The sequence below is a fragment of the Bufo gargarizans genome, chromosome 4, assembly GCF_014858855.1.
Source record: "Bufo gargarizans isolate SCDJY-AF-19 chromosome 4, ASM1485885v1, whole genome shotgun sequence".
Classification (NCBI taxonomy): Eukaryota; Metazoa; Chordata; class Amphibia; order Anura; family Bufonidae; genus Bufo; species Bufo gargarizans.
The window spans coordinates 323,198,755-323,225,108 of NC_058083.1; the positions used below are offsets into that span (position 1 = coordinate 323,198,755).

General features: G+C 43.6%; 1 protein-coding gene across 1 annotated transcript in view; it reads left to right on the plus strand.

Annotated features, from left to right (window-relative positions):
• The first annotated feature begins 3,306 nt into the window (after positions 1-3,306).
• The window catches only part of PDE7B (phosphodiesterase 7B), a 362,595-nt gene continuing 339,547 nt past the window's right edge, over positions 3,307-26,354 (plus strand). Inside the window, exon 1 of the mRNA XM_044290083.1 lies at positions 3,307-3,560. Coding sequence (XP_044146018.1) covers positions 3,540-3,560 — 21 coding nt within the window. The 5' untranslated portion in view covers positions 3,307-3,539. The remainder of the gene's footprint in view (positions 3,561-26,354) is intronic.

Here is a 26,354-nt window from a genome sequence, read left to right on the forward strand (position 1 = left end):
AAAGAGATCCAGCAGGCTGTTCCCTGCTGGGGCTCCTTGGATCTGGCTTTGTCTGACGCTACCATTATACACTGCCTGTCCCAAAAAAAAGTTGCCACTAAAAAAAAAGCCTTTAGCTTTGATTATGGCATGCATTCACTGTGGCATTGTTTTCGATAAGCTTCTGCATTGTCACAAGATTTATTTTCATCCAGTGTTCCATAAATTTTTCACCAAGATCTTGCATTGATGATGGTAGAGTCTGACTGCTTCGCAAAGCTTTCTCCAGCACAAGATTCTCAATGGGGTTAAGGTCTGGACTCTGGTAGTAGCCAATCCATGTGTGAAAATGATGTCTCATGCTCCCTGAACCACTCTTTCACAATTTGAGCCCGATGAATCCTGGCATTGTCATCTTGGAATATGCCCGTGCCATCAGGGAAGAAAAAATCTATTGATGGAATAACCTGGTCATTCAGTATGTTCAGGTAGTCAGCTGACCTCATTCCTGGAGCACATACTGTTGCTGAACCTAGAGCTGACCAGCTGCACCAACCCCAGATCATAGCACTGCCCCCACAGGATTGTACAGTAGGCACTAGGCATGATGGGGGCATCACTTCATCTGCCTCTCTTCTTACCCTGATGTGCCCATCACTCTGGAACAGGGTAAATCTTGACTCATCAGACCACATGACCTTCTTCCATTGCTCCAGAGTCCAATCTTTATGCTCCCTAGCAAATTGAAACTTTTTTTTCTGGTTTGCCTCACTGATTAGAGGTTTTTTTACGGCTACACAGCTGTTCAGTCCCAATCCCTTGAGTTCCCTTTGCATTGTGCGTGTGGAAATGCTCTTACTTTCACTATTAAAAATCCATTGATGGAATACCCTGGTCATTCAGTATGTTCAGGTAGTCAGCTGACCTCATTCTTGGAGCACATACTGTTGCTGAACCTAGACCTGACTAACTTCACCAACCCCAGATCATAGCATTGCCACCACAGGCTTGTACAGTAGGCACTAGGCATCATGGGTGCATCACTTCATCTGCCTCTCTTCTTACCCTGATGCACCCATCACTCTGGAACAGGGGAAATCTTGACTCATCAGACTACATGACCTTCTTCCATTGCTCCAGAGTCCAATCTTTATGCTCCCTAGCAAATTGAAGCCTTTTTTTCTGGTTTGCCTCACTGATTAGTGGTTTTCTTATGGCTACACAGCTGTTCAGTCCCAATCCCTTGAGTTCCCTTCGCATTGTGCATGTGGAAATGCTCTTACTTTCACTAGTAAACATAGCCCTGAGTTCTACTGTTGTTTTTCTTAGTTTTGATTTCACCAAACGTTTAAGTGATCGCCGATGCATATATGTGGTCAGTTACATCTATGAGAAGCTAAGTAGATCTGAAAATGGGGCACCTGATGTGAACAGAGAGCACGCTACCCATGCAAGTATCCTGTCCATTCATTGCTATGGGACTGAGCACTGGCTCGCCTATTTTTGGAAGTTCCATAGCAGTGGATGGAGAGCAACTCACAACCACTGCACAGCCACTCCTCCATCCACCATTATGGGACTCAGTTTGCTTGGCTATTTTCAGAACGCTTATAGTGGTGAATGGAGAGTGTCTGTGTATACATGTCTTTTTCTCCCTTTAGTTTAGGGTCCTGTTCAGGATATAGCAGCAGGTGCACCTATCTGACATTTATGGCATATCTAGCTATGCTGTAAATATCCCAGATGGGATACCCCTTTACCCCTGTGTTCAAGCACGCTAACTTGTATTTGATAGAAAGCTGCATGAAGCTTCAGGGCCCAATGTAAAACCCTGACTTAAACCTTGTGTCTATTTTTGTGGCAGAGGGGCCTTTGGGTCCCCTCAGAGACTAAGGCCTAAATGTGATTGCTACTTCTGCATCCCCTAGACCCCTGGCAAAACCTGTGTTATCCAGTTGAGCATTCTGTAATTTGCTGAAACCCAAATTTTAAGCCCTTGCGATTTGAGCAAGTTTTTTAGGCTGCGTATATAGCCGTTATCACACAATCAACCTCTGAAAATGTCATTTTTTTCCCGGCACATATAAGGTTGCAGGGATGCATTGCGTTCCTAGACACAACTGCGTAAATTGGTCACTATGGGGCACATTTATTAAGACTTGCTTTTTGATGCTGTTCTTAATAAGCCCCTGCGCTGGCTGTGGATTTGTGAAGTTATCTAGAGGCGCCGGCCTCTACATAACTTTGGCGTATCAACCGCCAATTATAAATGTAAGACAGCTTCCTGGATGTCTTACACTTAGGGCCCTTGCACACGACCGTATGCCCTCCGAGATATGCGGTCTGTGAGAGGGCCATATGTCCCGGAGCAACATTGATCGTACGCACGGGAGCACATAGCATCATAGATTACAATGATGCTGCACACGACGGGCCGCCCACAGTGCTATTGGCCCACACTCATATGATTTTATGAGTTCGGGACAATAGCCCCGCTGGCAGCCCGACCTACACAGCATCATTGCAATGTATGATGCTGTGTGCTCCCGTGCGCAAGATCAATGCCGCTCCGGGACATATGGCCTGCTCACGGACCGTATATCTCGGAGGGTATACAGTCGGGTGCAAGGGCCCTTAGAGTATTTTCTATGACTAAAGCCTCATGCAGACGTCCGTGGAACACGGTCCGTGAGATGTTCCACGGACGTCTGAATGAGGCTTAAACCAGGTGTAGCAAATGATGAATGAGACAGGCCTACCCGCCCGTCCCCTACCCCGCTATGCCCCCTTGTTTAGACCTGGTGTGAGCGCGTAAGTAGACATGGCGTGCTACAGAATCTGTGCGCATGTAAAGTGGCATATATCTGTTCATAAATGAGACCCCTATAGGTCTAAATTTAGCAGACACCTTTGGCAGTTTTTTTTGCAATTTATTTTAAACAGCAGAAACAAAAACATAAAACCAAGATAAAAGAATTTCATACTGCTGATAAAGAAGGACGTAGACCATGAAATGACTGGCTCTGCAAAGTCAGTGAGATGACAATGCATGTGATGGGAAGGTATGTGCAGAACACCTCTAGCCTAGCCGACGCACATTCCTCTCATAACCTCTCTGTGAAATGAATTGTGCATGCAGCAAGGGAGAAGAGGAAAAACTCCAAGCTGTTTGACGTCACTTTGGAAATGAGGAAACAAGCAGAGAAAGGGGAGCTCAGTGCTGGGAGCTGACAGTGCTCAAGCTTATTGGTCTGCTGCTGTCTGCCAGTGGCCACTGACTCCAGCACCTCCCAGCTGCACAGCCTTCTCCAATACCCAGTCCTATAGTTCCTCACACTGCAGCAGCTTCAAACTAAAGTAGAACCCCCACATCCACCACAAGCTGGAACCCCTCAGCTACCCTCTCCTATGATCCCCCTCCTTCTCACTACTCTTGAATCATCCCCGCACCTAATCCTGGATGCTGGTGCTGGACTCTGCAGCACAAGTCTACATGTACAGGCAGCATCGATCACGCATTTCAAGGCAATCGGAGGTCACTGAGTTGCAGCTATGGTTAAATGTCTTGTTTAATGGTTGAGGTAGGTGGCACATATTGCTTTTCCATCTCATACTAGCAGCAGTAATAAATCATACTTCTGATGTCATTAGGACAGTTATTAGTTCTTTTACGTGTTGCTTTGGTCTTGTGATTTGATGATACAATTATATTTCCATGGTAACAGGTTTGTAGTAACTGCTGCCTCTATGGCAGGTCTGATTTGCCTTAATGAGGATGTCCATAAGTGTGGAGTTTAAAATATATATATATATATATATATATATATATATTTTTTTAAAGTGACATGGATGCATTTCACCAACATGTAATCGTTGTATATAGGTCATTTTCATTTAAGATGCCAATTGCATACCTAGTAAGCAATGAATTATGTGCACGGCTATAAGAAAGTGATTAATCTCATGCCCAGAATGGCTTGATTTGCCAGTCCGCCTATTTTATACAGATAACAGCTCTATTTTTATAATGCCTTGAGTGGTCACGTCTGAATATGACAGTAAACATGTACTAGACAAGTTATTGCCAGATATCAGGCTGGTACATTGTGGATGACTTATGTGTTGCCCAAGCTGTGCCCTAACCATGTCTTCATCTCGTTATCTGTTGCACTAAAAGTTTACATAGATAGATAGATGCATACATAGATAAATAACAAATGGATGGATAGATAGATAGATAGATATGAAATAAATAGATACATAGATAAATAATAGATGGATGGATAGATAAATAATAGATGGATGATAGATAAATAGATAGATAGATAGATAGATATGAGATAGATAGATAGATAGATAGATAGATAGATACATAGATAAATAATAGATGGATGGATAAATAGATAGATAGATAGATATGAGATACATAGAAGGTACATGGGTAGATAGATTAGATTGATATATGTATTATATATTGAGGGTAAACCACAGATGCTGCTTTTACAGGCTTTACAATGTCACTTTTTGCAACCAAGAAAGAGTTAAAATGACATATTCACCCCCGTAGCTGTACATTTCACTTTGCCGTATTTAGACATATTTAGGATGCTTTGCTTGGATTGACTTTAGAGGTTTAATTGATCCAGTTGGAATTAAAACCAAATATTATTCTGTCCCTTTTCCTCCAAATAGTCTGGTTCCAGCCTATGGAAAAGCGCTACTGCTCAGTCCAATGAAATAGTAGAAATAAGAATGAATCCTTTGTGGCCTAGGCAGCAATACAGCACTCAGCCCCCTCATGCAATGCAGAGCTGGTTGGGAGATTGCTGCAGTGTGTGAATGCACAAGACACTGCATAGCATTACAGGTATCCGCAACTGGATATATATGTCTTGTCCAATGTCATAAAGTGGCAAGTGAATAATACCTGGTTTGTCTATATATACATTATACAGAGAGAGAGTTAAAATGATGTCATTAAGTGGGTGTACATTCATACTGCAACAGATATAGTCATACTGCAAAAAATATTATAAATGGTGTTTATATATATATATATAGAGAGAGAGAGAGAGAGAGAGAGAGAATTAGAATTATGTCATAAGGTGGGCATACCTTCCTAAGCGATTTTCTTTGCGTGTTGGAACAGCAGCCGGCCCTAATGTTTTGTCTATTCCCACACTGCAAATACGCTGTGAAACATGTCATCATTTGCACCTTTTCATGTGTGCATTTAAAAAGAGTCATCTCCTGGAAATCGCAGAAGCGTGACATTTACAGGAGAATACCTGGGTAGACAGCATCTATGCGGCTAGCCAAAGGCCTGTTTCTTCCACCTAAAATATTGGCTAATAATGACTTCCAATACATTATATTGCCCAAGAGGAAGCAACCGACCCGAAAACACCAAGTGCTGGATCTTAGCAGAGAATCTGTGCTTCTGATGACATGAAATACGTGTTCTACCAGGTGAAGAAGGGTTAAATTGTAATTTGCTGGGAAAAGGCAATAGGCAGCCTGTAAAGTACTTATTAAGTTGCACATCCCATTCCCATTCATTAATTCATCAGTGTTTCTTAGAACGGTTGGTGTCGTGGACGGTGTTGCTTTGCAATGTGCTGCAGTGTTTCCAAGCAGCCTTGGCGTTAAGGACTGTACATATATTATCAGGGAAAAATGCAGAGGATGTGGTATGTGCTGGGAATGGACAATTGCTATTCTGCAGTGCTTGGTAGGAAAACAGGGACTTTGTGTGTTGCTTACACATGACTGAGACTCTTCCATTTCCTTGGCTCTATCTTGCGTGGACTGTGTTCTGGATGAAATCAAGCTCTTTAATATCGTTAGACTTTAGACGACCTATGGCTGCTGATCCTATTAATCATTAGACTGGCATTGTCATCTAGCATGTAGCATCTTTGTAAGGACACCTGTTGCCTACTGAAATCACAGCCTGCCATTCTGGGGACTAGGCTGATATCTATGAGAATGGAATGGGCTCAACTCTAAAGATTGCGCAGATGGGTGCATTGAACTTGTAGTCAGGTTTTTATTGAAGCTAGATATTTGTTCATGGTGTCATATGAGCATAGTTCTTATCTAGAACTTAACTAAAATAATGACCAAAACCAAATATGGTGCAAAATGGCCGCGGTCCTTTATTAAGCGTTAAAATACATAATAAACCAAATTTTATAAATAATTTATCAATTCATAAATTAATTAAACACCATTAAAACGTCAGTAAAACCACTAATGTCCCCTCAGCTAAGCTGGGTGACTAACCCCCCTCTAATTTAGGACCGCGACTTAAAAGGGGAGGGCGGGTGGGACGACGTCTTCTCCTCTTCACAGGTTCGGTGACTGACAGCTCTGAACCCACTTGACAGCTTCTATAAATATTCCAAATTCCCGCCACAGAGAACAGCTGGCCAATCATGGGCGGGGCAGAAAGCAGGTACCCCAGATACAGGTAAGCAACCATCAGCCAATCAGAATCCATAAATAGATTTACCTCAGGTTAGCTGAAAAATAAATGGCAGAAAGAAAGCACAGAGCAGGGAAAAAAGGACAGGACACTAATATAATAAAAGAGAGCACGTAAAGAACAGTTCTCAATGACACCATAATGGGACTCTGGCATCCGCCTTTGTGCCCACTGTCAGGACCCGTTACCAGGCAGATCGTTTCACTTTATGAATGCCTTAGAATGCTGGACTAGGGGGCACCCTTGCACCCATACCTGTGGTGGCAGTCAGGAAACTAGCTTGCCAAATGTTCCCTCCATTCTCTGCAACTCAATGACAGAGCTTATGGGAAGGGTATATTTTGTCTGGCACCCGACTGGTACTTCATCATCATCATCATTATTCTGCATTTCATGTTGCTTATATAGCACCATCATATAACGCAGCACTGTCACAGTTCGCATCAGTCCCTCTCTCACGATCTAAATACTGTATCCTATCTCAGACACACCCATACAAACTATTTCAGAATTTCGTAAGAAGAAAACTAACCTGTGGCAGAGTACTCAAACCAATACAAACACATAACTCATTGGGTTACCAAAATCGTCCACACTAGTTTGCTTTTCATGGTGCATAATACAAACTATTTTTGAATTTAGATGATATATACAAATTACTGTATGCTTCTTACAACATCCCTGAGTCTGACTTATATACTTGGTATCATACACTCTGATCTGCGAGACAATAGTCTGCAGACTGACATCTCAAAATGCATGCATTTAAAGACCCCCACCGATAGGGTATAGGTCATCAGTATCAAAATCCCGGAAGACTCCTTCAAATTCCTTTAAACGGTAGGTCACGGCTCACAACACACAGACCTTGCCCTGCATTGAAGTGAATGGAGCTAAGCGTTGTGCTTGGTAAACACAGAGAAAGCTGCTGCACTCACAGAAGCCCTGGTGCCTTCTCAAACAGATGATTGGCGGGGGTCCCGGGTGTCTGACCCTCACCGATCAGATACTGATGACTTATCCTCAGAAGAGGTTATCAGTATAAAAAATTCTGAAAACCCCTTTAAGAGCATTAGAAGTGCAGGGTTCAAGGCACAATGGACAGTTGTGTTAGGTCCGAGGGCCTGGGCACATCATACGCAACTTTCAGTTTTCATTTTGAGCTCTAGAGCGCACAGAGATATTTTCAGAAAATTGCTGCTATATAACTCCAGCAAATGCCGTCCTATGTTGCTATCAGCCCAAAGTAATTTGAAGCACTCTAGAGACCTCGACATTCCGAATGTTACCTTTTTTCTATACTATGACACAGAAAGTCAGATACGGCACAATTCTTGATGTACCATGGACCTGCCATTCTCATGTTAGGGTATCCTAAGGGTACAGCCACATGTTCAGGTTTCCTGATACCAAGAGTAGACTGGGAACTTAAAGTGGCCCTGGAAAAAATAAAATAAAACTGGCCCTATGTTGTAGGCGGGTTCAAATTAACAGAAGGCGGGGCAACACAAGTAGGCGGGTTCAACAATACTATAATGTAAAATACTATCCCAGCAGAACCAAATAACACAGTGCAGCACAATATACTGCCCTAAAAGCTGTCCCTCTGTGGTGGCCATCAATAGCTCCCATCTTCTGTCCTCTTCCTCCAGTTGTCTATGTGCGGAATACATCAGATGAATTCAGGAGGGCATGCGCGGTCACTGGCCGGGTACATGAGTACCTGATTCTCACAGCGTTAATTACCTTTAAGAGCTCATTATGCACCTGCTTAGCGGAACAGAGAAGGACTTGGGTGGGCTTCTGGGAATCGGCCCACCGGGAAATTTACCTGTAAGGTCTATGGCCAATCTGCCCCAGCCTGATGGAGTTTTGGAAACCAAAACCAGGAGTGAATTCAAAAAAGAGGAGAAGTTGTATTTGTTGTTTATACTTTCTCTGCTGTTATGATCCACTCCTGATTTGGGCTTCTAAAACTGCATCAGGAAACCTGACAGTGTGGCTGTACCCTTTGGCTGTATTCACACCACTGACCATGTTGGCTACAGCCATTACATGTCCATTTTTAGAACAGTTGAAATCTATAGGGGTCATTTATTGTGGCCCCTTAAGCCAGTTTTTTGGCGTAAAAAAGGTGAAAATCCCTGTTCAACTTTTTAAATGTCCATGCACCTAAATTTAGCAAAGTCACCAACATTTACACATGGAAACAGGCGTCAATGATGATTGGCATCTACTTCAGTCAGGGGCTGGAGCAAATGTCAATCTAGGCACACAGACTGACAGAGGATGCGCCTAATTTATAACAAGGTGTGTGCCTCGTCGTACATTAAGTACATCCTTCAGCAGCGCAGGGGATATAAAAAACTGGTATTACACCAGAATTTGATAAATGACTCCCTATGGGTGTTTTCACACATCCGTTTATAGCATCCTACTGATATGGCAGTGGTCCACTACTTAATGGGTTGAAAATGTATTTTGTGCAAGTTTTGTATATATGCTGAAAAGTGAGTTCACAGGCCATAACAACTGTTGATAGGTGGGGCTGTGCCACCCAGCCGAAACAGCCTGCTAGATCTCCAAACGTAAGTGTCTAACAGGCCTCTCCTGGGCCCGCTGCATGTTATTTTAACAGACCGTGAATATTGGCTCTAAAAAAATAGGACTTGTTCTATTTTTTGACAGTCTTGATGACTTGATGATCCCCATCGAAGTCAATGGGCCTGTTTCTAATGGCCATTTTACAGAATCGCCTCCATCTGACTGCCGTTGGTTGCTGGAAGATGGCAGGAAAATCCCCCTCCAGAGCATCGACTGAAGCTGGGGAGCAGAAGATTCCACGCTCCAAAGATATTGAGAGACTGATTTTGCTTGTCCAGGAGTGGCCCTCTATCTGGGACAGAGCAAGTGAGGCGTGCCACAAACACCACCGAAAAGATGACGACTGAGTAATCATGTGACCATCCTGTGGGTGTTTTCATTGGTTGTGGAAAAAATGAACTGAAGTACATTGAAAACAGATGTCAAAGGGAGTCTGTCACCAGGTATCTTTCTTATAAACTGTTTGCATAAACACATACCTCCATTCCCAAATTATGATAATTCTTTGCTAATATGCAAATTAGGCCTTTGGTGCAATGAGGGTGTCACCATTGCTCTTGTTGCAGCCAAGCTCCACAGCTTTCTGTGGCCAGCCCCTCCCTGGCTGCTTTGCCACTGCCTGGCCCTGTCACTCAAAGCAGTCAGGGAGGGTCCCGCACCAGAAAAGAGTGGAGCTTGGGTGCAACAAGAACAGTGGTGCCATCCTCAGTGCACCAAAAGCCTAATTTGCATATTAAGAAAAAGTTTTATAACTCGGGAACACAGCCTCGGATCCACACATAAATGCAGGAAAATCACAGCAGCTATGTTTCTATGCAAACAGTTGGATAGGGAAGTCGCAGGTGACAGATTCACTTTGCACATGGAAGTAAAATGGCCATAAAAACAGACAGTTTGACCATTTTTAACAGCTGTTTTTTCCTCACTGTTGTGTGAATATAGCCGTAGACAGCTAATCCTATTCCACATTTTCATCTACATCTCTGGGCCAGTGTTCGGTTTTGATCTAATACAGAGTGCAACCAATTAAATGCACAATAGGAAAGTGAGAAAGTGAGTACAGCTGCGCTTTGCTTTGTCCCTTTGGCCACTGCAACAACAGACATGGGCTCATGCACAAGGCCATTGCCTGCTTGTGCCCATATTGGGGCACGGAAACACACAATATCCTGGCACCGGCTGTGTGCTCACCCCGGACCCATTCACTTGAATGGGTCCGAAATCTGTAAGGTGCGGTGCCTCTGCACTGCAAAAAAAATAGAACTTTTGTGGGGCAGACGGATCATGGACCTATTCAAGTTGAATGGGGCTGGATCTGTCTGCGGAATCTGCACGGATGTTGCCCGTGCATTGGGGACCCCAAATTGCGGTCCCCAATGCATGGAACGGCCGTGTGCATGAGCCGTCTCTCTGAATAGTACATACATACAGTAATTACTAAGCTCTGGAAATTACCCTGCTTTCTGATTAGATAGTTTGGGTTTAAATCCCCTTTATCCCCTTTAAGAGAACCTTTATTTGTGACAGTTCACTGTTCAAACTCTCTCCTCCCTTATTCTTTTACGCTCTTGAACACATGACAGCAATAGCAAATAATGTCTTTGACACTGACATTTATAGCTATGGGTAAACGCATGGTTGACTGTGTTAACAAGCAGCGTGTATAAAAACACTGCACTGTTACACGTGTTATTCTTTTTCATATTAAACACCTTCCAAGAATTATCCCTTATTTTGGGCAGATAGTGTTAAAACAAACACTTTTATGGGAAAACAAAATGTTGCTTGTTGGGGAAAAAGTCACAAACTTATGTGTTAACAGGGGTCAGAGCCATGCCCCTGTTTATACACACACATGTTAATGTCATAAGAAACAGTGGATTGTTCTGCACAGGCCAAACATTTTTCATTAACAGAAGCGGAATGCCTTCCCTTATTTATACATACACAAGTGTTAATTGTCAGAAGAAATAGTGCCTTGTTCTGAAGTTCCAAGTATCTGAAAACTTTTCCTTTTATTAGAGGCAGCAATAGTAGTGCCTGCGGAGCAGCAAAGCATGGAACAGACATGGCATGGAAAGTAGATGTGTGTGCGGCTGTGTTGGGGTAATAGTAATGGCTGTTGTATAGCGGCAATGGTAGTTACAGTAGGGGTAATAGACGTGGCTGTATGGGGAGTTAGCACCAGGAAGTAACAGCTGCCGTGGCCACGGCAGCCATACGGTATGGAACATAATGGTAGGCAGGCAGACAGCGGCAGTGGCAAGATGGCAGCAGCAGAAGGCATACGGTACAGAACATGATGCTAGGCATGCACACAGCAGCATTGCCATGATGGGGCCAGCAATAAATAGCCAGCATTAGCAATGGTAGATTTATTTGTCTGCCTAAACCAAAGGTGCCTGAAAATCTTCATAACTCCATGCCTCGTTCATTTTGACAAAAGTGATATTTTGTACACTGGTGGAGAACAAATTTGTCTGTTTGGACAATGCCATCTGTCATGCTGAAAAACCTCTCTGAGATGACACTGGAGGCTGGACAAGACAGTACTGGGCACAAGAGCATACTGGGCCAGTTCCAGCCAATGCTCCAGTCTGCCTGCCCAGAAATCAATGGAGAAATACCCAGAGTAGGACTGAACCTGGGTATCGAGGCAGTACATCTCCGCTTGTATTTGCGTCAGCCTGGTGCGGCACATGGAAAAATGTCTCTATTATGTTGATGATACTGGACTGGCTGCTGCTGTGGGTTCTGCTACTTGTGGTAGCAAAGAAGGCAGGGGGTGGGTGACTCTACAGGGGGCAGAGAGGTTTCTCCTGATCAGACACGTGGGTGGTAGGTGTATGCTAACTGAAAGCTGCGGCAAGCTGTGTACACAGTGTATCCTGATAATAAAGTAATTTTGCCTCCCTTTCGCAACAGAAAAACATTCCCCCATTTTACTTTGATAGCAAAATTATATGCCTGTGAATAATATGCCTGAATGATACATCAGTTCGTAAGCAAGCAAGTATAAAGCTTGCCATTTTCGCAAGCGTGTCCGAAGACCCAGTTCTTTCCAGCTCCACCTCCCTGCCACTGAGATGATTGGTCATCATGGTCAGTGCTGTCATCATCATCAGCCTCGTCCTTCTGCACAAGCAACTCCTCCCTCTCCAGTGGCAGCTCCTCATCCTCTACTTCCTCCATGGGACTTTCTCCATGTGGATCCCCAACAGCTACAGGGCCGTTAGCAAGATGCATTAGATCAGGGGTACTCAACTGGCGGACCGCGGTCCGAATCCAGACCGCGGTTTCCCGCTGTCTGGACCCCTGCATGCAGTGGCATGCTAAGGGTGCCGGCTCTCACGGGGTGCCAGAGCCTAGAAGCAATGGGCTATTCCTTCAATACAGATGGAAGCGCTTATTGCTGGAGCGCAGGGAGCTGAGTTCTGTCACTCACTGCTCGGCTCCCAACGCTCCTCCCCTCCTTCACGCCGGCGGCGCACAGAATGGTGAAGCAGGAAGACTTCTCCCTGCTCCACCATTCAGCCTGCAGGCACAGATCGTGCTGCTGGCCGGTGTGGGCGGAGCCTGCAGCCTGGAAATCTGCATAAGCTCCACCCACATAGTGCTGCAGAGCAATCTGTGTCTGCAGGGAAGAGAGGACTGTGAGCTTCAGGAGTGGGACAAGGTGAGTAGCTACATTGTTTTTTGGGGGTTTTTAACACAGAGGGGGCACAATTGGCATTTCTACTCGGGGGGCACAATGGGCATTAAAAATGTGGAGGGGGCAGAATGGACGTTTTGACTCTGGAGGAGGCACAATGGGCATTTCTACTCTGAAGTAGGCACAATGGACATTTCTACTCTGCAGGGGGCACAATGGGCATTGATGTGAAGGGGCACAATGGGCATTTCTACTCTATAGCGGGGACAATGGGTATTTCTACTCTGGAGGGGGCACAATGGGCATTTCTATTCTTTAGGGGGCACAATGGGCATTTCTACTTTGGAAGGGGCACAATGGGCATTTCTACTCTGGAGGAGGCACAATGGGCATTTCTAATATGAAGGGGTACAATGGGCATTGCCAATGTGAAGGGGGCACAATGGGCATTTGTACTATGGAGGGGGCACAGAGGACATTGCTAATGTGAAGGGGGCACAATGGGCGCATTTCTACTATGGAGGGGGCATAATTGGCATTTTTACTATAGAGGGGGCACAGTGCACAGAGGGCATTACTACTCTGAAGGGGGCACAGAGGGCATTGCTACTATGAAGGGGCCACAGAGGGCATTATAACTGTAAAGGGGGTACACTATGCATTATTACTGTGAAGGGGGAACAATGGGCATTACTACTATTAAGGGGGCACAATGGGCATTACTACTATTACGGGGGCAAAATGGGGATTTCTACTATGGAGGGGGCACAGAGGGCATTATCACTGTGAATGGGGCACAATGGGCATTATCACTGTGAAGGGGCACAATGAGCATTGTTACGATTAAGGGGCACAATGGGCATTATTACTATTAAGGAGGCACAATGGGCATTGTTACTGTGAAGGGGGTACAATGGACATTACTACTATTAAGGGACATTATTACTGTGAAGGAGGCACAATGGGATTATTACTGTAAAGGAAGCAGAATGGGCATTATTACTGTGAAGGGGGCACAATGAGCATTACTACTATTAAGGGGGCACAATGGGCATTATTACTATTAAGGAGGCACAGTGTGCTTTATTACTGTGAAGGGGGTACAATGGGCGTTATTACTATTAAGGGGAATTATTACTGTGAAGGAGGCACAATGGGATTTTTAATATGAAGGGGGTACAATGAGGATTATTACTGTAAATGGGGCACAATGGGCATTATAACTGTGAAGGGGGCACAAAGAGGCATTAGTACTGTGAGGGGGCACTTAGGGTATTCATACTCTGTGGGGAGGAACTAAGGAGGTATCGCAATGTTTTAGGGGCACTAAGGAGCATCATAATGTGTGGGGGCACCAAGGGATCACCCTGCTGTGAGGGTGCATTTATGGGTATCATACTCTGTGGAGCACTAAAGGGATATCATGCTGTCTAAGGGCCATTAAAGGGGAATCATTATTGTTAGGGGGCACTGAAAGGATATTCTTACTGTTTGGTCAGCAGAAAGGAGATTAGGTGGGCTTGGCGGTGTGGATTATTGTAAAAAAAAAAAAGATAACATGCAGCGCTGCACGCCAATGGTGTTGTCCCTCCTTATATATTTTTATGTTTTGCCGCTCGGACCTTCATCTTACAGCAGACTCAGGTATGTGGACCTTTACAAAAAGTACTTGAGTACCCCTGCATTAGATGTTCTTCTTCAGCCATCCCTTGTTGCATCAATGTAAGTGCCTTTGCCTCCCTCCTGATTTTCCGCTCTGTATTGGTCCCGAGTGCCACTGTTGCTACCACCGTCCTACCACCACCACTACTACTGGATGGATGGCTGGTGCTGCTACTGCTGTTACTACCCACATTCTGTCTCTAGGATGAAGAGGCCTGGGTCTTTGGTTTGGAATCTTCTGTTTACCAAACATTTTTACAAACACGTTTGGTACACAGCACAGTCTTTGAACTACACATTCACTAACACGGGTATAAAAATATAATGTTTGCAGTGAAATGTCTTTGAACTATGTGTTCAACTAACATACAGTAGGTCTAAGAATTGAAATTTTGCGGTAAAATATCCTTGAGCTACACACTCTGATACAGTAATGCACTTACTAACATGGGTATAACAATGCAGTGCTTGCAGTAAAATGTCTTTAAACTATGTGTTCACTAACACGGTTATAAAAATGTAATTTTTGCAGTGAAATTTTAAATACACAGTCTGATGTAGTAATGCATTCACTAATGGGTATAACAATGCATTATTTGTCTTAAAATGTCTTTGAGCTATACGTTTACTTCACAAACTATGACCCTAAGTTCACACCTGTACGCGCTGTAAAAACGCGCTGTAAAAACGCTCAACAAGGAGAAACCAATGCTTCCCTATGGGAATGGTTCTCACCTGGGCGTTTTACAGCGCGTACGATCGGGAATGCGCGACAATGGGCGTTCGCTTGTCTCTGTATGCGCGATTGCAAACGCCAGTACAATCGCGCATACAGAGCGCTCCTTTTGGAACGCTCAGGTATGAACCCAGGGTGAGGGAAAATGATCAAAACTGGTATAAAAGAAAACTGGCTCAGTTGCACATAGTAACAAATGAACTTACACCATTCATGTTTCAGAGCTTCTTTGGACCTGATTGGTTGCCATGGGCAACTAAGTTTTCCTTCACACCAGTTTGATCTCCCCCTTTGTGTTTACAGGTATAAGAATACAATTTTTGCAGTGAAATGTCTTTTAACCATATGGTCTGATGCAGTAATGTGTTCACGAACACTGGTATAATAATGACATTTTTGCTGTAAATTGCCTTTGAGGTATGCATTCACTAACACAGGTATAACAATGTAATTTTTTGCGGTAAAATGTCTTTGAACTACGTGGTCTGATGCTGTAATTTGTTCACTAATACGGGTATAAAAATGTCCTTTTTACAGTAAAATGTCTTTGAACTATGGCGCACATTTAATAAAGCCCTAAGTTGGTGGTGGATCTGCCACAGTTATGAAGCACCAGCCTCTACATAACTTCGGCGGATCCTCCGCCAGTTCTAAATGTAAGACAGCTTCCTAGCTGTGTTACATTTAGACCATTTTCTATGCCTAAAACAGGTGAATTTAAAATTGTAAATCTGATGCAGTAACACATTCGATAACATGGGTATAACAATATATTTTTTGCCTTAACATATCTTTAACCCCTTTGCTACGGCGCTGGAGCGAAAGGTAAAAATGTCGCCCGCTTGTGCATGCAGCAGTCGACATGGCCCGCGGCTAATGACACGTGTGTAATCACGGCATCTAAACCTTGAAAAACCCAGAAGTGTTATTACAGCTAATGGGATGCCGGCAACTGACTTTATTACGCTGGGTCTCTCTGAAGAGACCCAGCATATTAGAGCTGCAATTCTTATGTTGGCTAGCAGGTGCAAAAGCAATGCGTTTAGTAACACAAGTATTAAAATTGCATTATTGTAGTATTGCTTTTGCTGTAACTACCCCTTATCTTGCAGTAATATGCTACCTGTTAAGTAACATGGGTATAATGCCATCATATACTTAATTACAAATGATAAATTTAAACTGGTTTAAAAAAAAAAATGCACAATTGCTCATTGTTTGGAGCAGAATGTATGCCATTGGAGTGCTGGCAATAAGCTTATGACCTGTAGAAACTTGTTTTTTAAAGGGTTTCTGTCACCCCAATTTTCGCTATTAAACAGGCTGACATCATGGATGTGAAAATGTCACCTGAATTTAAAGGGAGTCTGTCATCAGCATTTCACTTTTTTTAACCCTTCCCACACAGTAGCTCCCTAGCATGCTTACAGTTAATAAAAACGTTACCTCTTGCATCAATCCTGGACTTATAAAACCATCAAAAACGATCTTTATAACATATGCAAATGAGGGCTCACAAGTGCCCAGGGGCGGCGTTACCCACGTAGGTGCCCTGCTAGCTCAGCCTTTGCATTATTTACTGTGATGCCGTACAAGGAATGGGCATCGCAGTGCGCATGCGCCAGCCAAAGGAATGAGTGTGCAGACGCGGAATCTCTGCGGAATAGATAGGCGGTCAGAGGGAAAGGATGGGCGGGCGGAGGGTAGGAAGGGGCGAGGGAAGCAATGAAAAGGCTGAGCAAGGCACCTACGAGGGTAACGCCGCCCCTGGGCACTTGCGGGCCCTCATTTGCATATGTTATAAAGATCGTTTTTGATGGTTTTATAAGTCCAGGATTGATGCCAGAGGTAACGTTTTTATTAACTGTAAGCATGCTAGGGAGCTATGGGAAGGGTTAAAAAAGTGAAATGCTGATGACAGACTCCCTTTAACTTTCCATTTCTTTTATTCAAGTATGCCCCCGTTTTCGTGTAATTTTAACTTTGATTATATGCAAATGAGCCTCTAGGAGCAGGGGGGAGTTGCACCTGCTCCTAGAGGCTCCGTTCGCCCACCTCATTTCCACGCCCTTCTGTCTTGATTGACAGCGCCAGGCCAGCGTTGGTTCTCCTGCTGGCCCCGTCTGTCATTTAAATCTCGCGCCTGCGCCGTCCCTGCAGGCGCAGTGAGAAAGCCTGCTGAAAATTGGGGTGACAGAAACCCTTTAAAAAAAAGCTGTCTGTTCATATACAGAAAATAATGAGTTTCTTTTTCTGGTAGGGTTTAGAACTAGCTGCCAACAGATGTATTAAACACACAACTGGGAGACTAGTCACTCACCTCCTCAAAGCTTTCCCTAATCAAATTCCCTAAAATCTACTGAATTATGTCTCCCTATTCTCTCCCTATAGGGTCCTTAGTGCAGCTTGATTACTGGCTTGTGTCTGTCATTGCTTTTTGTCAGGCACTGCCATAAGACATGCTTCCAGGTCAAGCTGAACACAGGGTGTCCTTTTATGATGTTCTCAACAAATCCTCCCCCTCATTGGCTGATCAGGCTGTGTCAGCCTCTGAGCCAATCAGGTCAAGCCCCCTCCCCCTTCACTTCCTGCGAGTGTCATGTGATCCTCCATCGTCTTCCTCGCTCATGATTTTCCCCACCAATATTCATAGTAAAATGATGCTGGGTTTACACAAGTCATCCTAAACAAATTACCAAAACTTCTGATTTGTTTAGTGGATGAATTTTTGTGAAAATTGTAACAAATCAAATTTGTTTAGAATCAATTTGCTTATCAATATACATGTATCACTATTTACTGCTTATCAACAGGATAGGCAATACATTTAAGCTTGCTGGTGATCTCATAATCATGATAATGGGGCTTTATGTCCCCTATTTGAACGGGGCAGTGGTCATGAATGTGTACTAAAGAGTCATTCAAAGTCTAGGGGACTAAATGTGACCACTGAGCGCTGTACTCGATTACTGTAATTTAGCAGCGATAGAGGGTCATGTGACCAGGCAAATCTCCTCCATGTGATGTCTCCTCCATTCAAATACACTGCACCTGCCATCAGCACTTATTCTTTGGGGTTTTTGGAGCAGGTGCAGTATATTTGAATGGTGGAAGCATCACATAGAGGTGATTTGCCTGGTTACATGACCCTCCATCAGTAGCCATTTTGTGTACAGGACCTCTATGTGGACAGGACAAAAGATTTTAGTGTAGGCATACCATATAAAATGGTACAAAGGCTGTATTAGTAAGTGCCATATAATCATCTTACAAACAAATTGGTGAACGATAACCAGAAAGTGGCCATCCCCTTTAAGGCTTTGGGAATCTGACCTTCCTGTCGAAGCCAGTTTGAGAGTTGAATCAATCTTTGCAGGGAATATCACTCCTCTATCAACCTCTTTATCCTATTGGGGAATCATATATTAAAACTTGCCCTTACAGAGGAAACAATTGGCAATTATATGGATTAGGCTCCATGTAAAGCACTATGATGAGTCACTGACTTGCCCTACAAACCTGCTGGATGGGTGATTCCCCCACTGTGAAGCTCTGCCCTATCATCGGCAAAAGTGGAGCACCCACTTAGTAGTAGGGCAGAGCTTCACAGCAGGGGAATCACCCAAACAGCAAGTTTGTAGGGCAAGTCAGCAACTCTTTATACTGGTTTACATGGAGCCTAATCCATATATTTGCCACTTATATTTGCCAGGATATCTTTATTGCAGTACCTTATATAGAGAATCTGACCTTCCTGCAGCTTTCCTACTGGATTACTGGATAGAGTGTATCCTAATTGTTCTTTTCTTTAAACATAAAAGAAACCACAAGTAAATATTCACAGTTAGTAAAGTTGTACACCTCTACTTTTGGGCTTATCAAAAAGTAGAAACACAAATCTTATGAAAGATTCATTTTCCATGCCTTACATTACACTTGATTGTTTATACAACTATAATGAATGTCTAGGAACTATCAGGGGTTCAGAGATAAGGGCTACAGGCTGAGCCATCATAGCGCCTGTCTGATGAGATTCACTGTGAAGGGAGAGCCAGCTAATCTGCAAATATGAAGAAACTGAAAGATGTACAGGGAAAACTGCAGAATTTTTATTTTTTTAAGACCAATTGAAAAAAAAATGAAAGATTTTAAAAAATTGCCTCCAAAGGTGTCCATAGTCTTTAATGTGGGGTATTATACAGCTATGAACCAGACAAAAGCACATCTATTTCCCAAGCCAGAAAACAAAAATTAAAAGGGCAAAGAGGTACAAAGGGACTTCAGTCAAAAGTAGGGACTGTTCATCTAAAAGAGGGGACACTTGGGAGGTTTGACGCTGGGTTTTACCCCAGTGAGAGCTGTAACAGTTTCAACCCTTTATCTATTTTGTGCGCTGACAGAACATTAAGATTGTACTCTCTAGGTTTCCCTGCAACCCTATGGAAATACATTGTTGTGATTACAATGAGGTTTCAAACAGCCAAATCAACACTGCTACATAATCCAGACAATTGCCTAGGGATGTATTATATCTGGCTCGACTAAAAATACTAAGCTTTCTGTTCCCATAAATGACAATATTTGAACCCTTCATGACCTCACCATAAAAGTATCAGACTCCGACATTTATCAGCTGTTAGAACACAAGAAAGGCAGAACATGAACCAAGTCAATTAATGGCTGGTGGAATAATAAGGCATGATCTGAGGCTTGGATTCTTACAGCTTTTTAAATTACACCTCACTTCTTTCCCAAAGTTGGTGAAACATTAAACAGGTTACTTAGTACAGAAACAACTTATTATTAGGTACAGTTTGTTTTCCATGAGATAACAATGCTGCCACATCTTTTCTTAAAACTTAATGTTATTCTGTTCCTCTGTTATTCAACCTGCTAATGTGTGAATAAATCAACAATTGACTTTTACCATTCCCCTCCAATTTGGTGTGTCTGATACTTTTGCCCTGATTGGACAGCGTCATACTATGAACAGGCACACCACATTGACGGAGGAAAGGTAAAGCCAAGTTTTCAAAGCTTATAAAATAACAGATTCTGTTTAAATGGAGCCTGTCAGCAGTTAAGCATTAGGTAGGATCTGTGGACAACTGGTTAAACATACCTTTATAGACGCTTTTATCTTATTGCTGAGAAAAAGAACTTTTATTCTGATGTTGGCCATTCCATGGAGTTACTCAAAGGAGGTCCCTCGCTCGGGCGTGCTCTCCACTCTCTGCAGTGAGCTGCTTCACAGACCCTCCCCTGAGCACTTCTGAGCGAGGAACTTCCTTCAAGGAACTAGCAAGAATGGTGAGCATCAGAATAAAAAAATGGCAACGCTCCTGCTGATAAAAACATTGATGAAGGTCTGTTTAACCAATTGTCCACAGACCTTACCTAGCACTGTCAGCAGTTTTGCAGGGTCAAAACTGCTGACAGACCCCCTTTAAGTGAAAGTAAGTTAATAAAACTGCAGGGAATAATATAAATGAAAATGTGAATGCGCCAGTAATGTTTATTTTCATAGTTTATACCTAACTACATGCCACTCGCAGAAATTACAGCCTTCAAACATTCCTTGCAGCCTAACTGCATTTGCAGGCTTGCTTTAGAATTGTCCCCACTCGTCGTTGCAGAAAACATTTAGTTCATAGCTATTATCCAGTTGTCTTGCCTATACACAGCATATTCAAGGCTGGGAACTGTGAAGGCCATTTCTATACCCTAATCTTTAATTTCTTACAGTAGTTCAAGGTTGGTGTTAAAGTATGTTTCGGATCATTGTCTTGTCCTTGCTTCAGCCTCTTCACTGACTGTGGGGCATTGACTCCCAGGATCTGATGATATTTAGTACAATCCACTTTTCCTCTTTCCATGCAGTGATTCCCATACCTAGCACTCAGCTCAACAGCCCAGCAGAACATACCTTGCTCTTGGCTTTATTAACTGTTACTGTATGTGACTTTGACCCCCATTATCTGGATGGAAGATGGGGACAATTACTGAAGATGAGCATTCATATGCCCTAATGCTTCTGCATAAAGGTGCCACTGATGGTCTGTTCATTGGGTGATCACACCTTATAGGTGGCACGTAAAATCATTGTTTGGGGGTATCAAAAATTACATATTTTTAATCTTTTGCCAGTGCTTTAATATTTTCATATATTAATTGTAGAAATTGTATTAGGAGATTTCCAGGGCAAGTACAATGCACAGCGTACAGAACAGGTTGCTCCTGTTTGAAGAAGGACAATAAGGAGTGCAGAAAGCAAATAAGGGTAGGTCCAGATGTGGCAGATTTGCTGCTGATTTCCAGCACAGGTCTGAAGCAATTTACAGTCCCCTACAAATATATGGGATTTTGAAAACCCCATCTTCATGTAGCAAATTCTGCATGAAAAATCAAAGCATGCTTTGGATTGTCACTCCATAGCATGCACATTCTTGAGCGAAATAGCAACCGATTTCGACTGTGGAGTTCACCCTTTGCTGTGTTTTGCATTGCAGTAGGATAAAGTCCATGGTAAATCCTGCGACAAAATTTGCATATAAAAAATCTAGATTCTATTGTAGATTTGCTGCAGAACTGCATTGAAATCCACTGTGGATTCCTTCTGTCATGTCTGGACCCATAGCTCTGTAAGAGCAAGTAAGGCACAGCATCTCATAGAATGTGTCGGCAGATAAGAACCATTTGGCCCATCTTGACAATAAAGTTTTTGGTCAGTTATTTCCATCCGTGATTGAGCTAAAACCAGGTGTGGGTCAAAAACACAGAAGAAATGCAAATATTTCTATTATACCTTATCTCTGTGTAGGATCACTGACCAAAAGAAAACTTGTGAATTAGGCTACTTGCATACAGTCAGTGTTTGATCAGTGATTTCCATCAGTGATTGTGAGCCAAAACCAGGTGTGGTTCAACAAAATATCAAACAGGTACAAATCTCTCCATTAGGTCTCATGCACACGGCCGTTGTCCAGACGTGCCTGTATTGCAGCCCGCAAACACTTGAATGGGTCTGCAACCCAGAAGGAGTGGTGCGGAACGAAGGCACGGAACCCAACTAAAGCACTACAGAGTGCTTCCGTGGGATTTCACTCTGTGCCTCCGTGCCACAAAAAAATAGAACATGTTTTTTTTGGGGGGGGAGTTTTGCAGTGTGGATGGATCATGGACCATTCAAGTTGAATGGGTCTGGATCCATCGCGGCAGCCGGACTGATGGTGCCTGTGCATTGGGGGTCGCAAATTGCTGTCCCCACTGCATGGAATGGCCGGCATGAGTGCATGAGGCCTCATACCTTATCTCTGTGCAGGCTTCACTCCTGATTTTGGCTGACTATCACTAATGGAAATCATTGACCAAACAATGACTTTTTGAAAGGTGTTGCAAAAAAATTTTTGCGTGGAAAGGGCATGTTACTAAACTGATGGCCCCCATCTGCTTGCGCTCTCTAGCATCTTCAGGGGATGGCTCTACTGCCTATATGCACTTGTCACCTGGTGTTGGACATAATGAGAGGAAGGACTATTTTCCCAATTTAAGGAATGGCTCATAGGACCCATAGCGACTGAAGAAAGTATCTGAATATACTCACATACTTGCTAACATTCATCCATGTATATAAAGTCATTTTGATTCTCCATCAAAAGCACCTCTCTAGTCTTTCAGTATGTTATAATCTAGTGTTCTTAATATACTGGTCGGGTTGTGCAGTGAAATTGAAGAAATGGAAATCTGGAGGACACCACAAGTTTTAGTATAATTAGTACAGATACTGGAGGCCTAGACTTGACTGGAGAGAGCTGAGTACATGAAAGACCAACTCACTATTCTGACTGTGAATGGATGGGATGCTGCTGGTCACCTTGTCTTGTGAAACAGAGGTCAATGAATGTTCTTTTCCCTAAACCTATCAAACATATTTCATATCCTGTGGAATACTTGTTTAATTACACTGATTGGCAATGCATTGCGCTGTAGGTATATGTGCTATACATTAGGTATGGGGAAATACAGTAATTGTGAATATAAACAAAGTGTAGCTAAAACAACAGGAGTAAAGTAGTTACAGTACATCAGGGATGGTCAACAGGCAGACTGCGGTCAACATCTGGACCACGGACGCCAGCTGTCTGGATCCCTGCTGACCAGACCAGAAGCAGTTATGTCTTTAAGCTTTTGAGCTCATTCTGACACAGGGATGACAGCGATTAGAGCCAACAGGCAGCGAAGAGGGAAGGAGGAATGTCCTTGCTCTGAGCTTTGAGCTACAAAAGACATCTAGGTGCTGCTTGAACAGAGGAGGGACATTGGCCACTGCCAAAGAGCAAAGTAAATAACTATTCAGTGAGTGAGGGAGAAAGGGAGGCACAGGCATTGTGGGAACTCTTCTGAAGCAGGCAAGGAAAGCCTACCAGTGTCAGTGGCGTGTTCCCAAATTGTCTGTCTCTTCTGTTGGATGTAGATATTTTGAAGGTAACTTTATATATTTAAAAAAGTAAAGCGCAGGATAACAAATTTAATGTATGGTACCTCTTCTTGCTCTACCTGGGCTTGCTGTACTAAGTGGGCTTGTGAATAAGTGCAGTTTATAGAACCAGAGTTTCAGACAAGGAGCAAGAAACTAAGGTTTGATAGATTTTCCTTGTGTGTTGTTGGCTTGATTATTATTTATTACTATTTATTATTAAAGCGCCATTTATTCCATAGCGCTGTACATATGAGAAGAGGTATACATATATAATACAGACAATTGCACTAATCAAAAACAAGACAAGTTACAGACTGGTACAGAAGGAGAGAGGGCTCTGCCCACGAGGGCTTACAATCTACATGATTCTAGCTAGTCCTCCAACTGTAGCATACAGGGTCTAAATCTAACTTATATTGACTGTTTTCCTTCTTTACTGTTCATCCCCATTTAAACATGTGCTCCATGGACAATGCTACTAAGTGTGTGTCCTGTGCAATGTATGAGCGCCTTGAAGAGCCATTCGGGGGTAAATACATTTGTTCTAGATGCAATCATGTTGCATATTTGGAAGCCCAGATCTTGGATCTAAATAAGCAGCTTGAAACACTTAGGGGCATTTCAGACCTGGAGAAAGGCTTAGACCTCACTGTGCAGGCACTGACTGGGGTCAGTGAAATGGAGGTGGTAGGAGGAGGGCAAGTTCAGGACTATCAGGTCAGCAGTTGGGTTAATGTAGGAAGAAGGGGTAGAGAGAAAAAGTGCCAGGGAGGTTAGTCCTGGGTTGGAAGGCCCTAGTAAATATGCCTGTTTGGCTGATATTATGGATGAAAGCCCAGGGCCAGCAACACCGCAGCAGGGCGTTTCTAGTAGCAACCAGGAGGATGCCCCCTGCAGGAAGGATGGGAAAAAGAGTGCAGCAAAGGTTAGACAGATGCTGGTGGTAGGGGACTCTATTATTAGGAGGACGGACAAACAGGGTCATCTGTCGCTGAGACCGTGAATGCCGAACAGTGAATTGTCTTCCGGGTGCTCGGGTTCGGCATATTATAGATCGGATTGACAGATTGCTGGGTGGTGCTGGGGAAGACCCGGCAGTAATGGTACACATTGGCACCAATGACAAAGTCAGGGGGAGATGGAAGGTCCTAAAAAATTATTTTAGGGAACTAGGAGAGAAGCTCAAGTCCAGGACCTCCAAGGTACTGTTTTCAGAAATACTACCAGTGCCACGAGCATCACCAGAGAGACAACGGGAGCTTAGGTGGCTCAGAATCTAGTGCAGGAAGGAAGGGCTTGGGTTCATGGAGAACTGGGCAGACTTCTCTGTCCGTTACAGGCTTTGGGCTGCACTTTAATGGGGAGGGTGCAATTGCCATGGGGGAAAAAGTGGTAAGATGGCTGGAGGAGCTTTTAAACTAGGGTCTGGGGGGAGGGTGGGGGGTCATACTAAGGCTTCTTGCACACGAACACACGTGTGCACCCCATGGCCGTGCTGCAGCCCGCAAATTGCGGGCCGCAATACACGAACACCCAACGTGGGGTAGCAGCAGTGGATCGTGGACCCATTCACTTTAATGGGTCCATGATCCGGCCGTTCTGCAAAAAGATAGGACTTGTTCTATCTTTTTGCGGAATGGAAGTACAGGACAAAACCCCACGGAAGCACTTTGTAATGCTTCCGTAGGGTTCCGTTCCGTGCTTCCGTTCCCCACCATTCCGCATCTCCGGATATGCGGACCCATTGAAGTGAATGTGTCCGCATTCGTGATACGGAATGCACACGGAACGGTGTCCGTGTATTGTGGATCCGCAAATGCAGTCCGCAATACAGCCACAGAGTTCGTGTGCAATAAGCCTAATAAGGGGGTAGATAGTTTAGATAGAGAGTGGGATATAGGAGGGGACAGTGGGGATTTAGTGGGGGCTGGGGTTAGTGAGGAAAGTAGGGAGAAGACTGGGTAGATCTATACACCGATGAAAAATAGAACTGCTGGTAACAAGAACCTGTTACATACAAACATCAACTAAGGTAATCCAAAAAACCCAGATATTCACTTCACAGGTAATAGTAATTTAAAATGTATTTTCACAAATGCCAGAAGTCTAGCTAGAAAAATGGGGGAGCTGGAGGCTACGGTACTAGAAGAACACATAGATGTAGTTGGTGTGGCTGAGACATGGTTGGATTCTTCGCATGACTGGGCTGTAAATATTAAGGGTTTTATACCATTTAGGAAAGATAGGGTCAATAGAAAAGGTGGTGGCGTGTGCCTGTATGTGAGGAGTGATCTGAAGACAAGTGTGAATGAGGCAATTGTGGGTGAGGAAGGTGAGGATGTGGAAACCTTATGGATGGAAGTTCAAAGTGATATAAACACTGAAAAAATAATACTTGGTGTAATCTATAGACCCCCTAACATCACAGAGGAGATAGAAACTAAACTGTATAACCTAATAGAGCGGGCTGCACAGGCTGGTGCAATGGTCATAATGGGATATTTTAACTTCCCAGACATTGACTGGGGTCCTGGTTCTGCCTCAACCGCAAAGGGGAGAAGATTCCTCAACTTGATGCAGGACCACTTTATGGACCAGTTTGTAGAAACTCCCACTAGGGGTGATGTTCTGCTGGATCTGGTAATTTCTAATGATGCAGAGCTTGTTGGCAATGCTACTGTTCGAGAAACACTAGGTAATAGTGACCACAATAGCGTTTAAAGATTACAAAGGGCTTAATAAAAGGAGGATATAA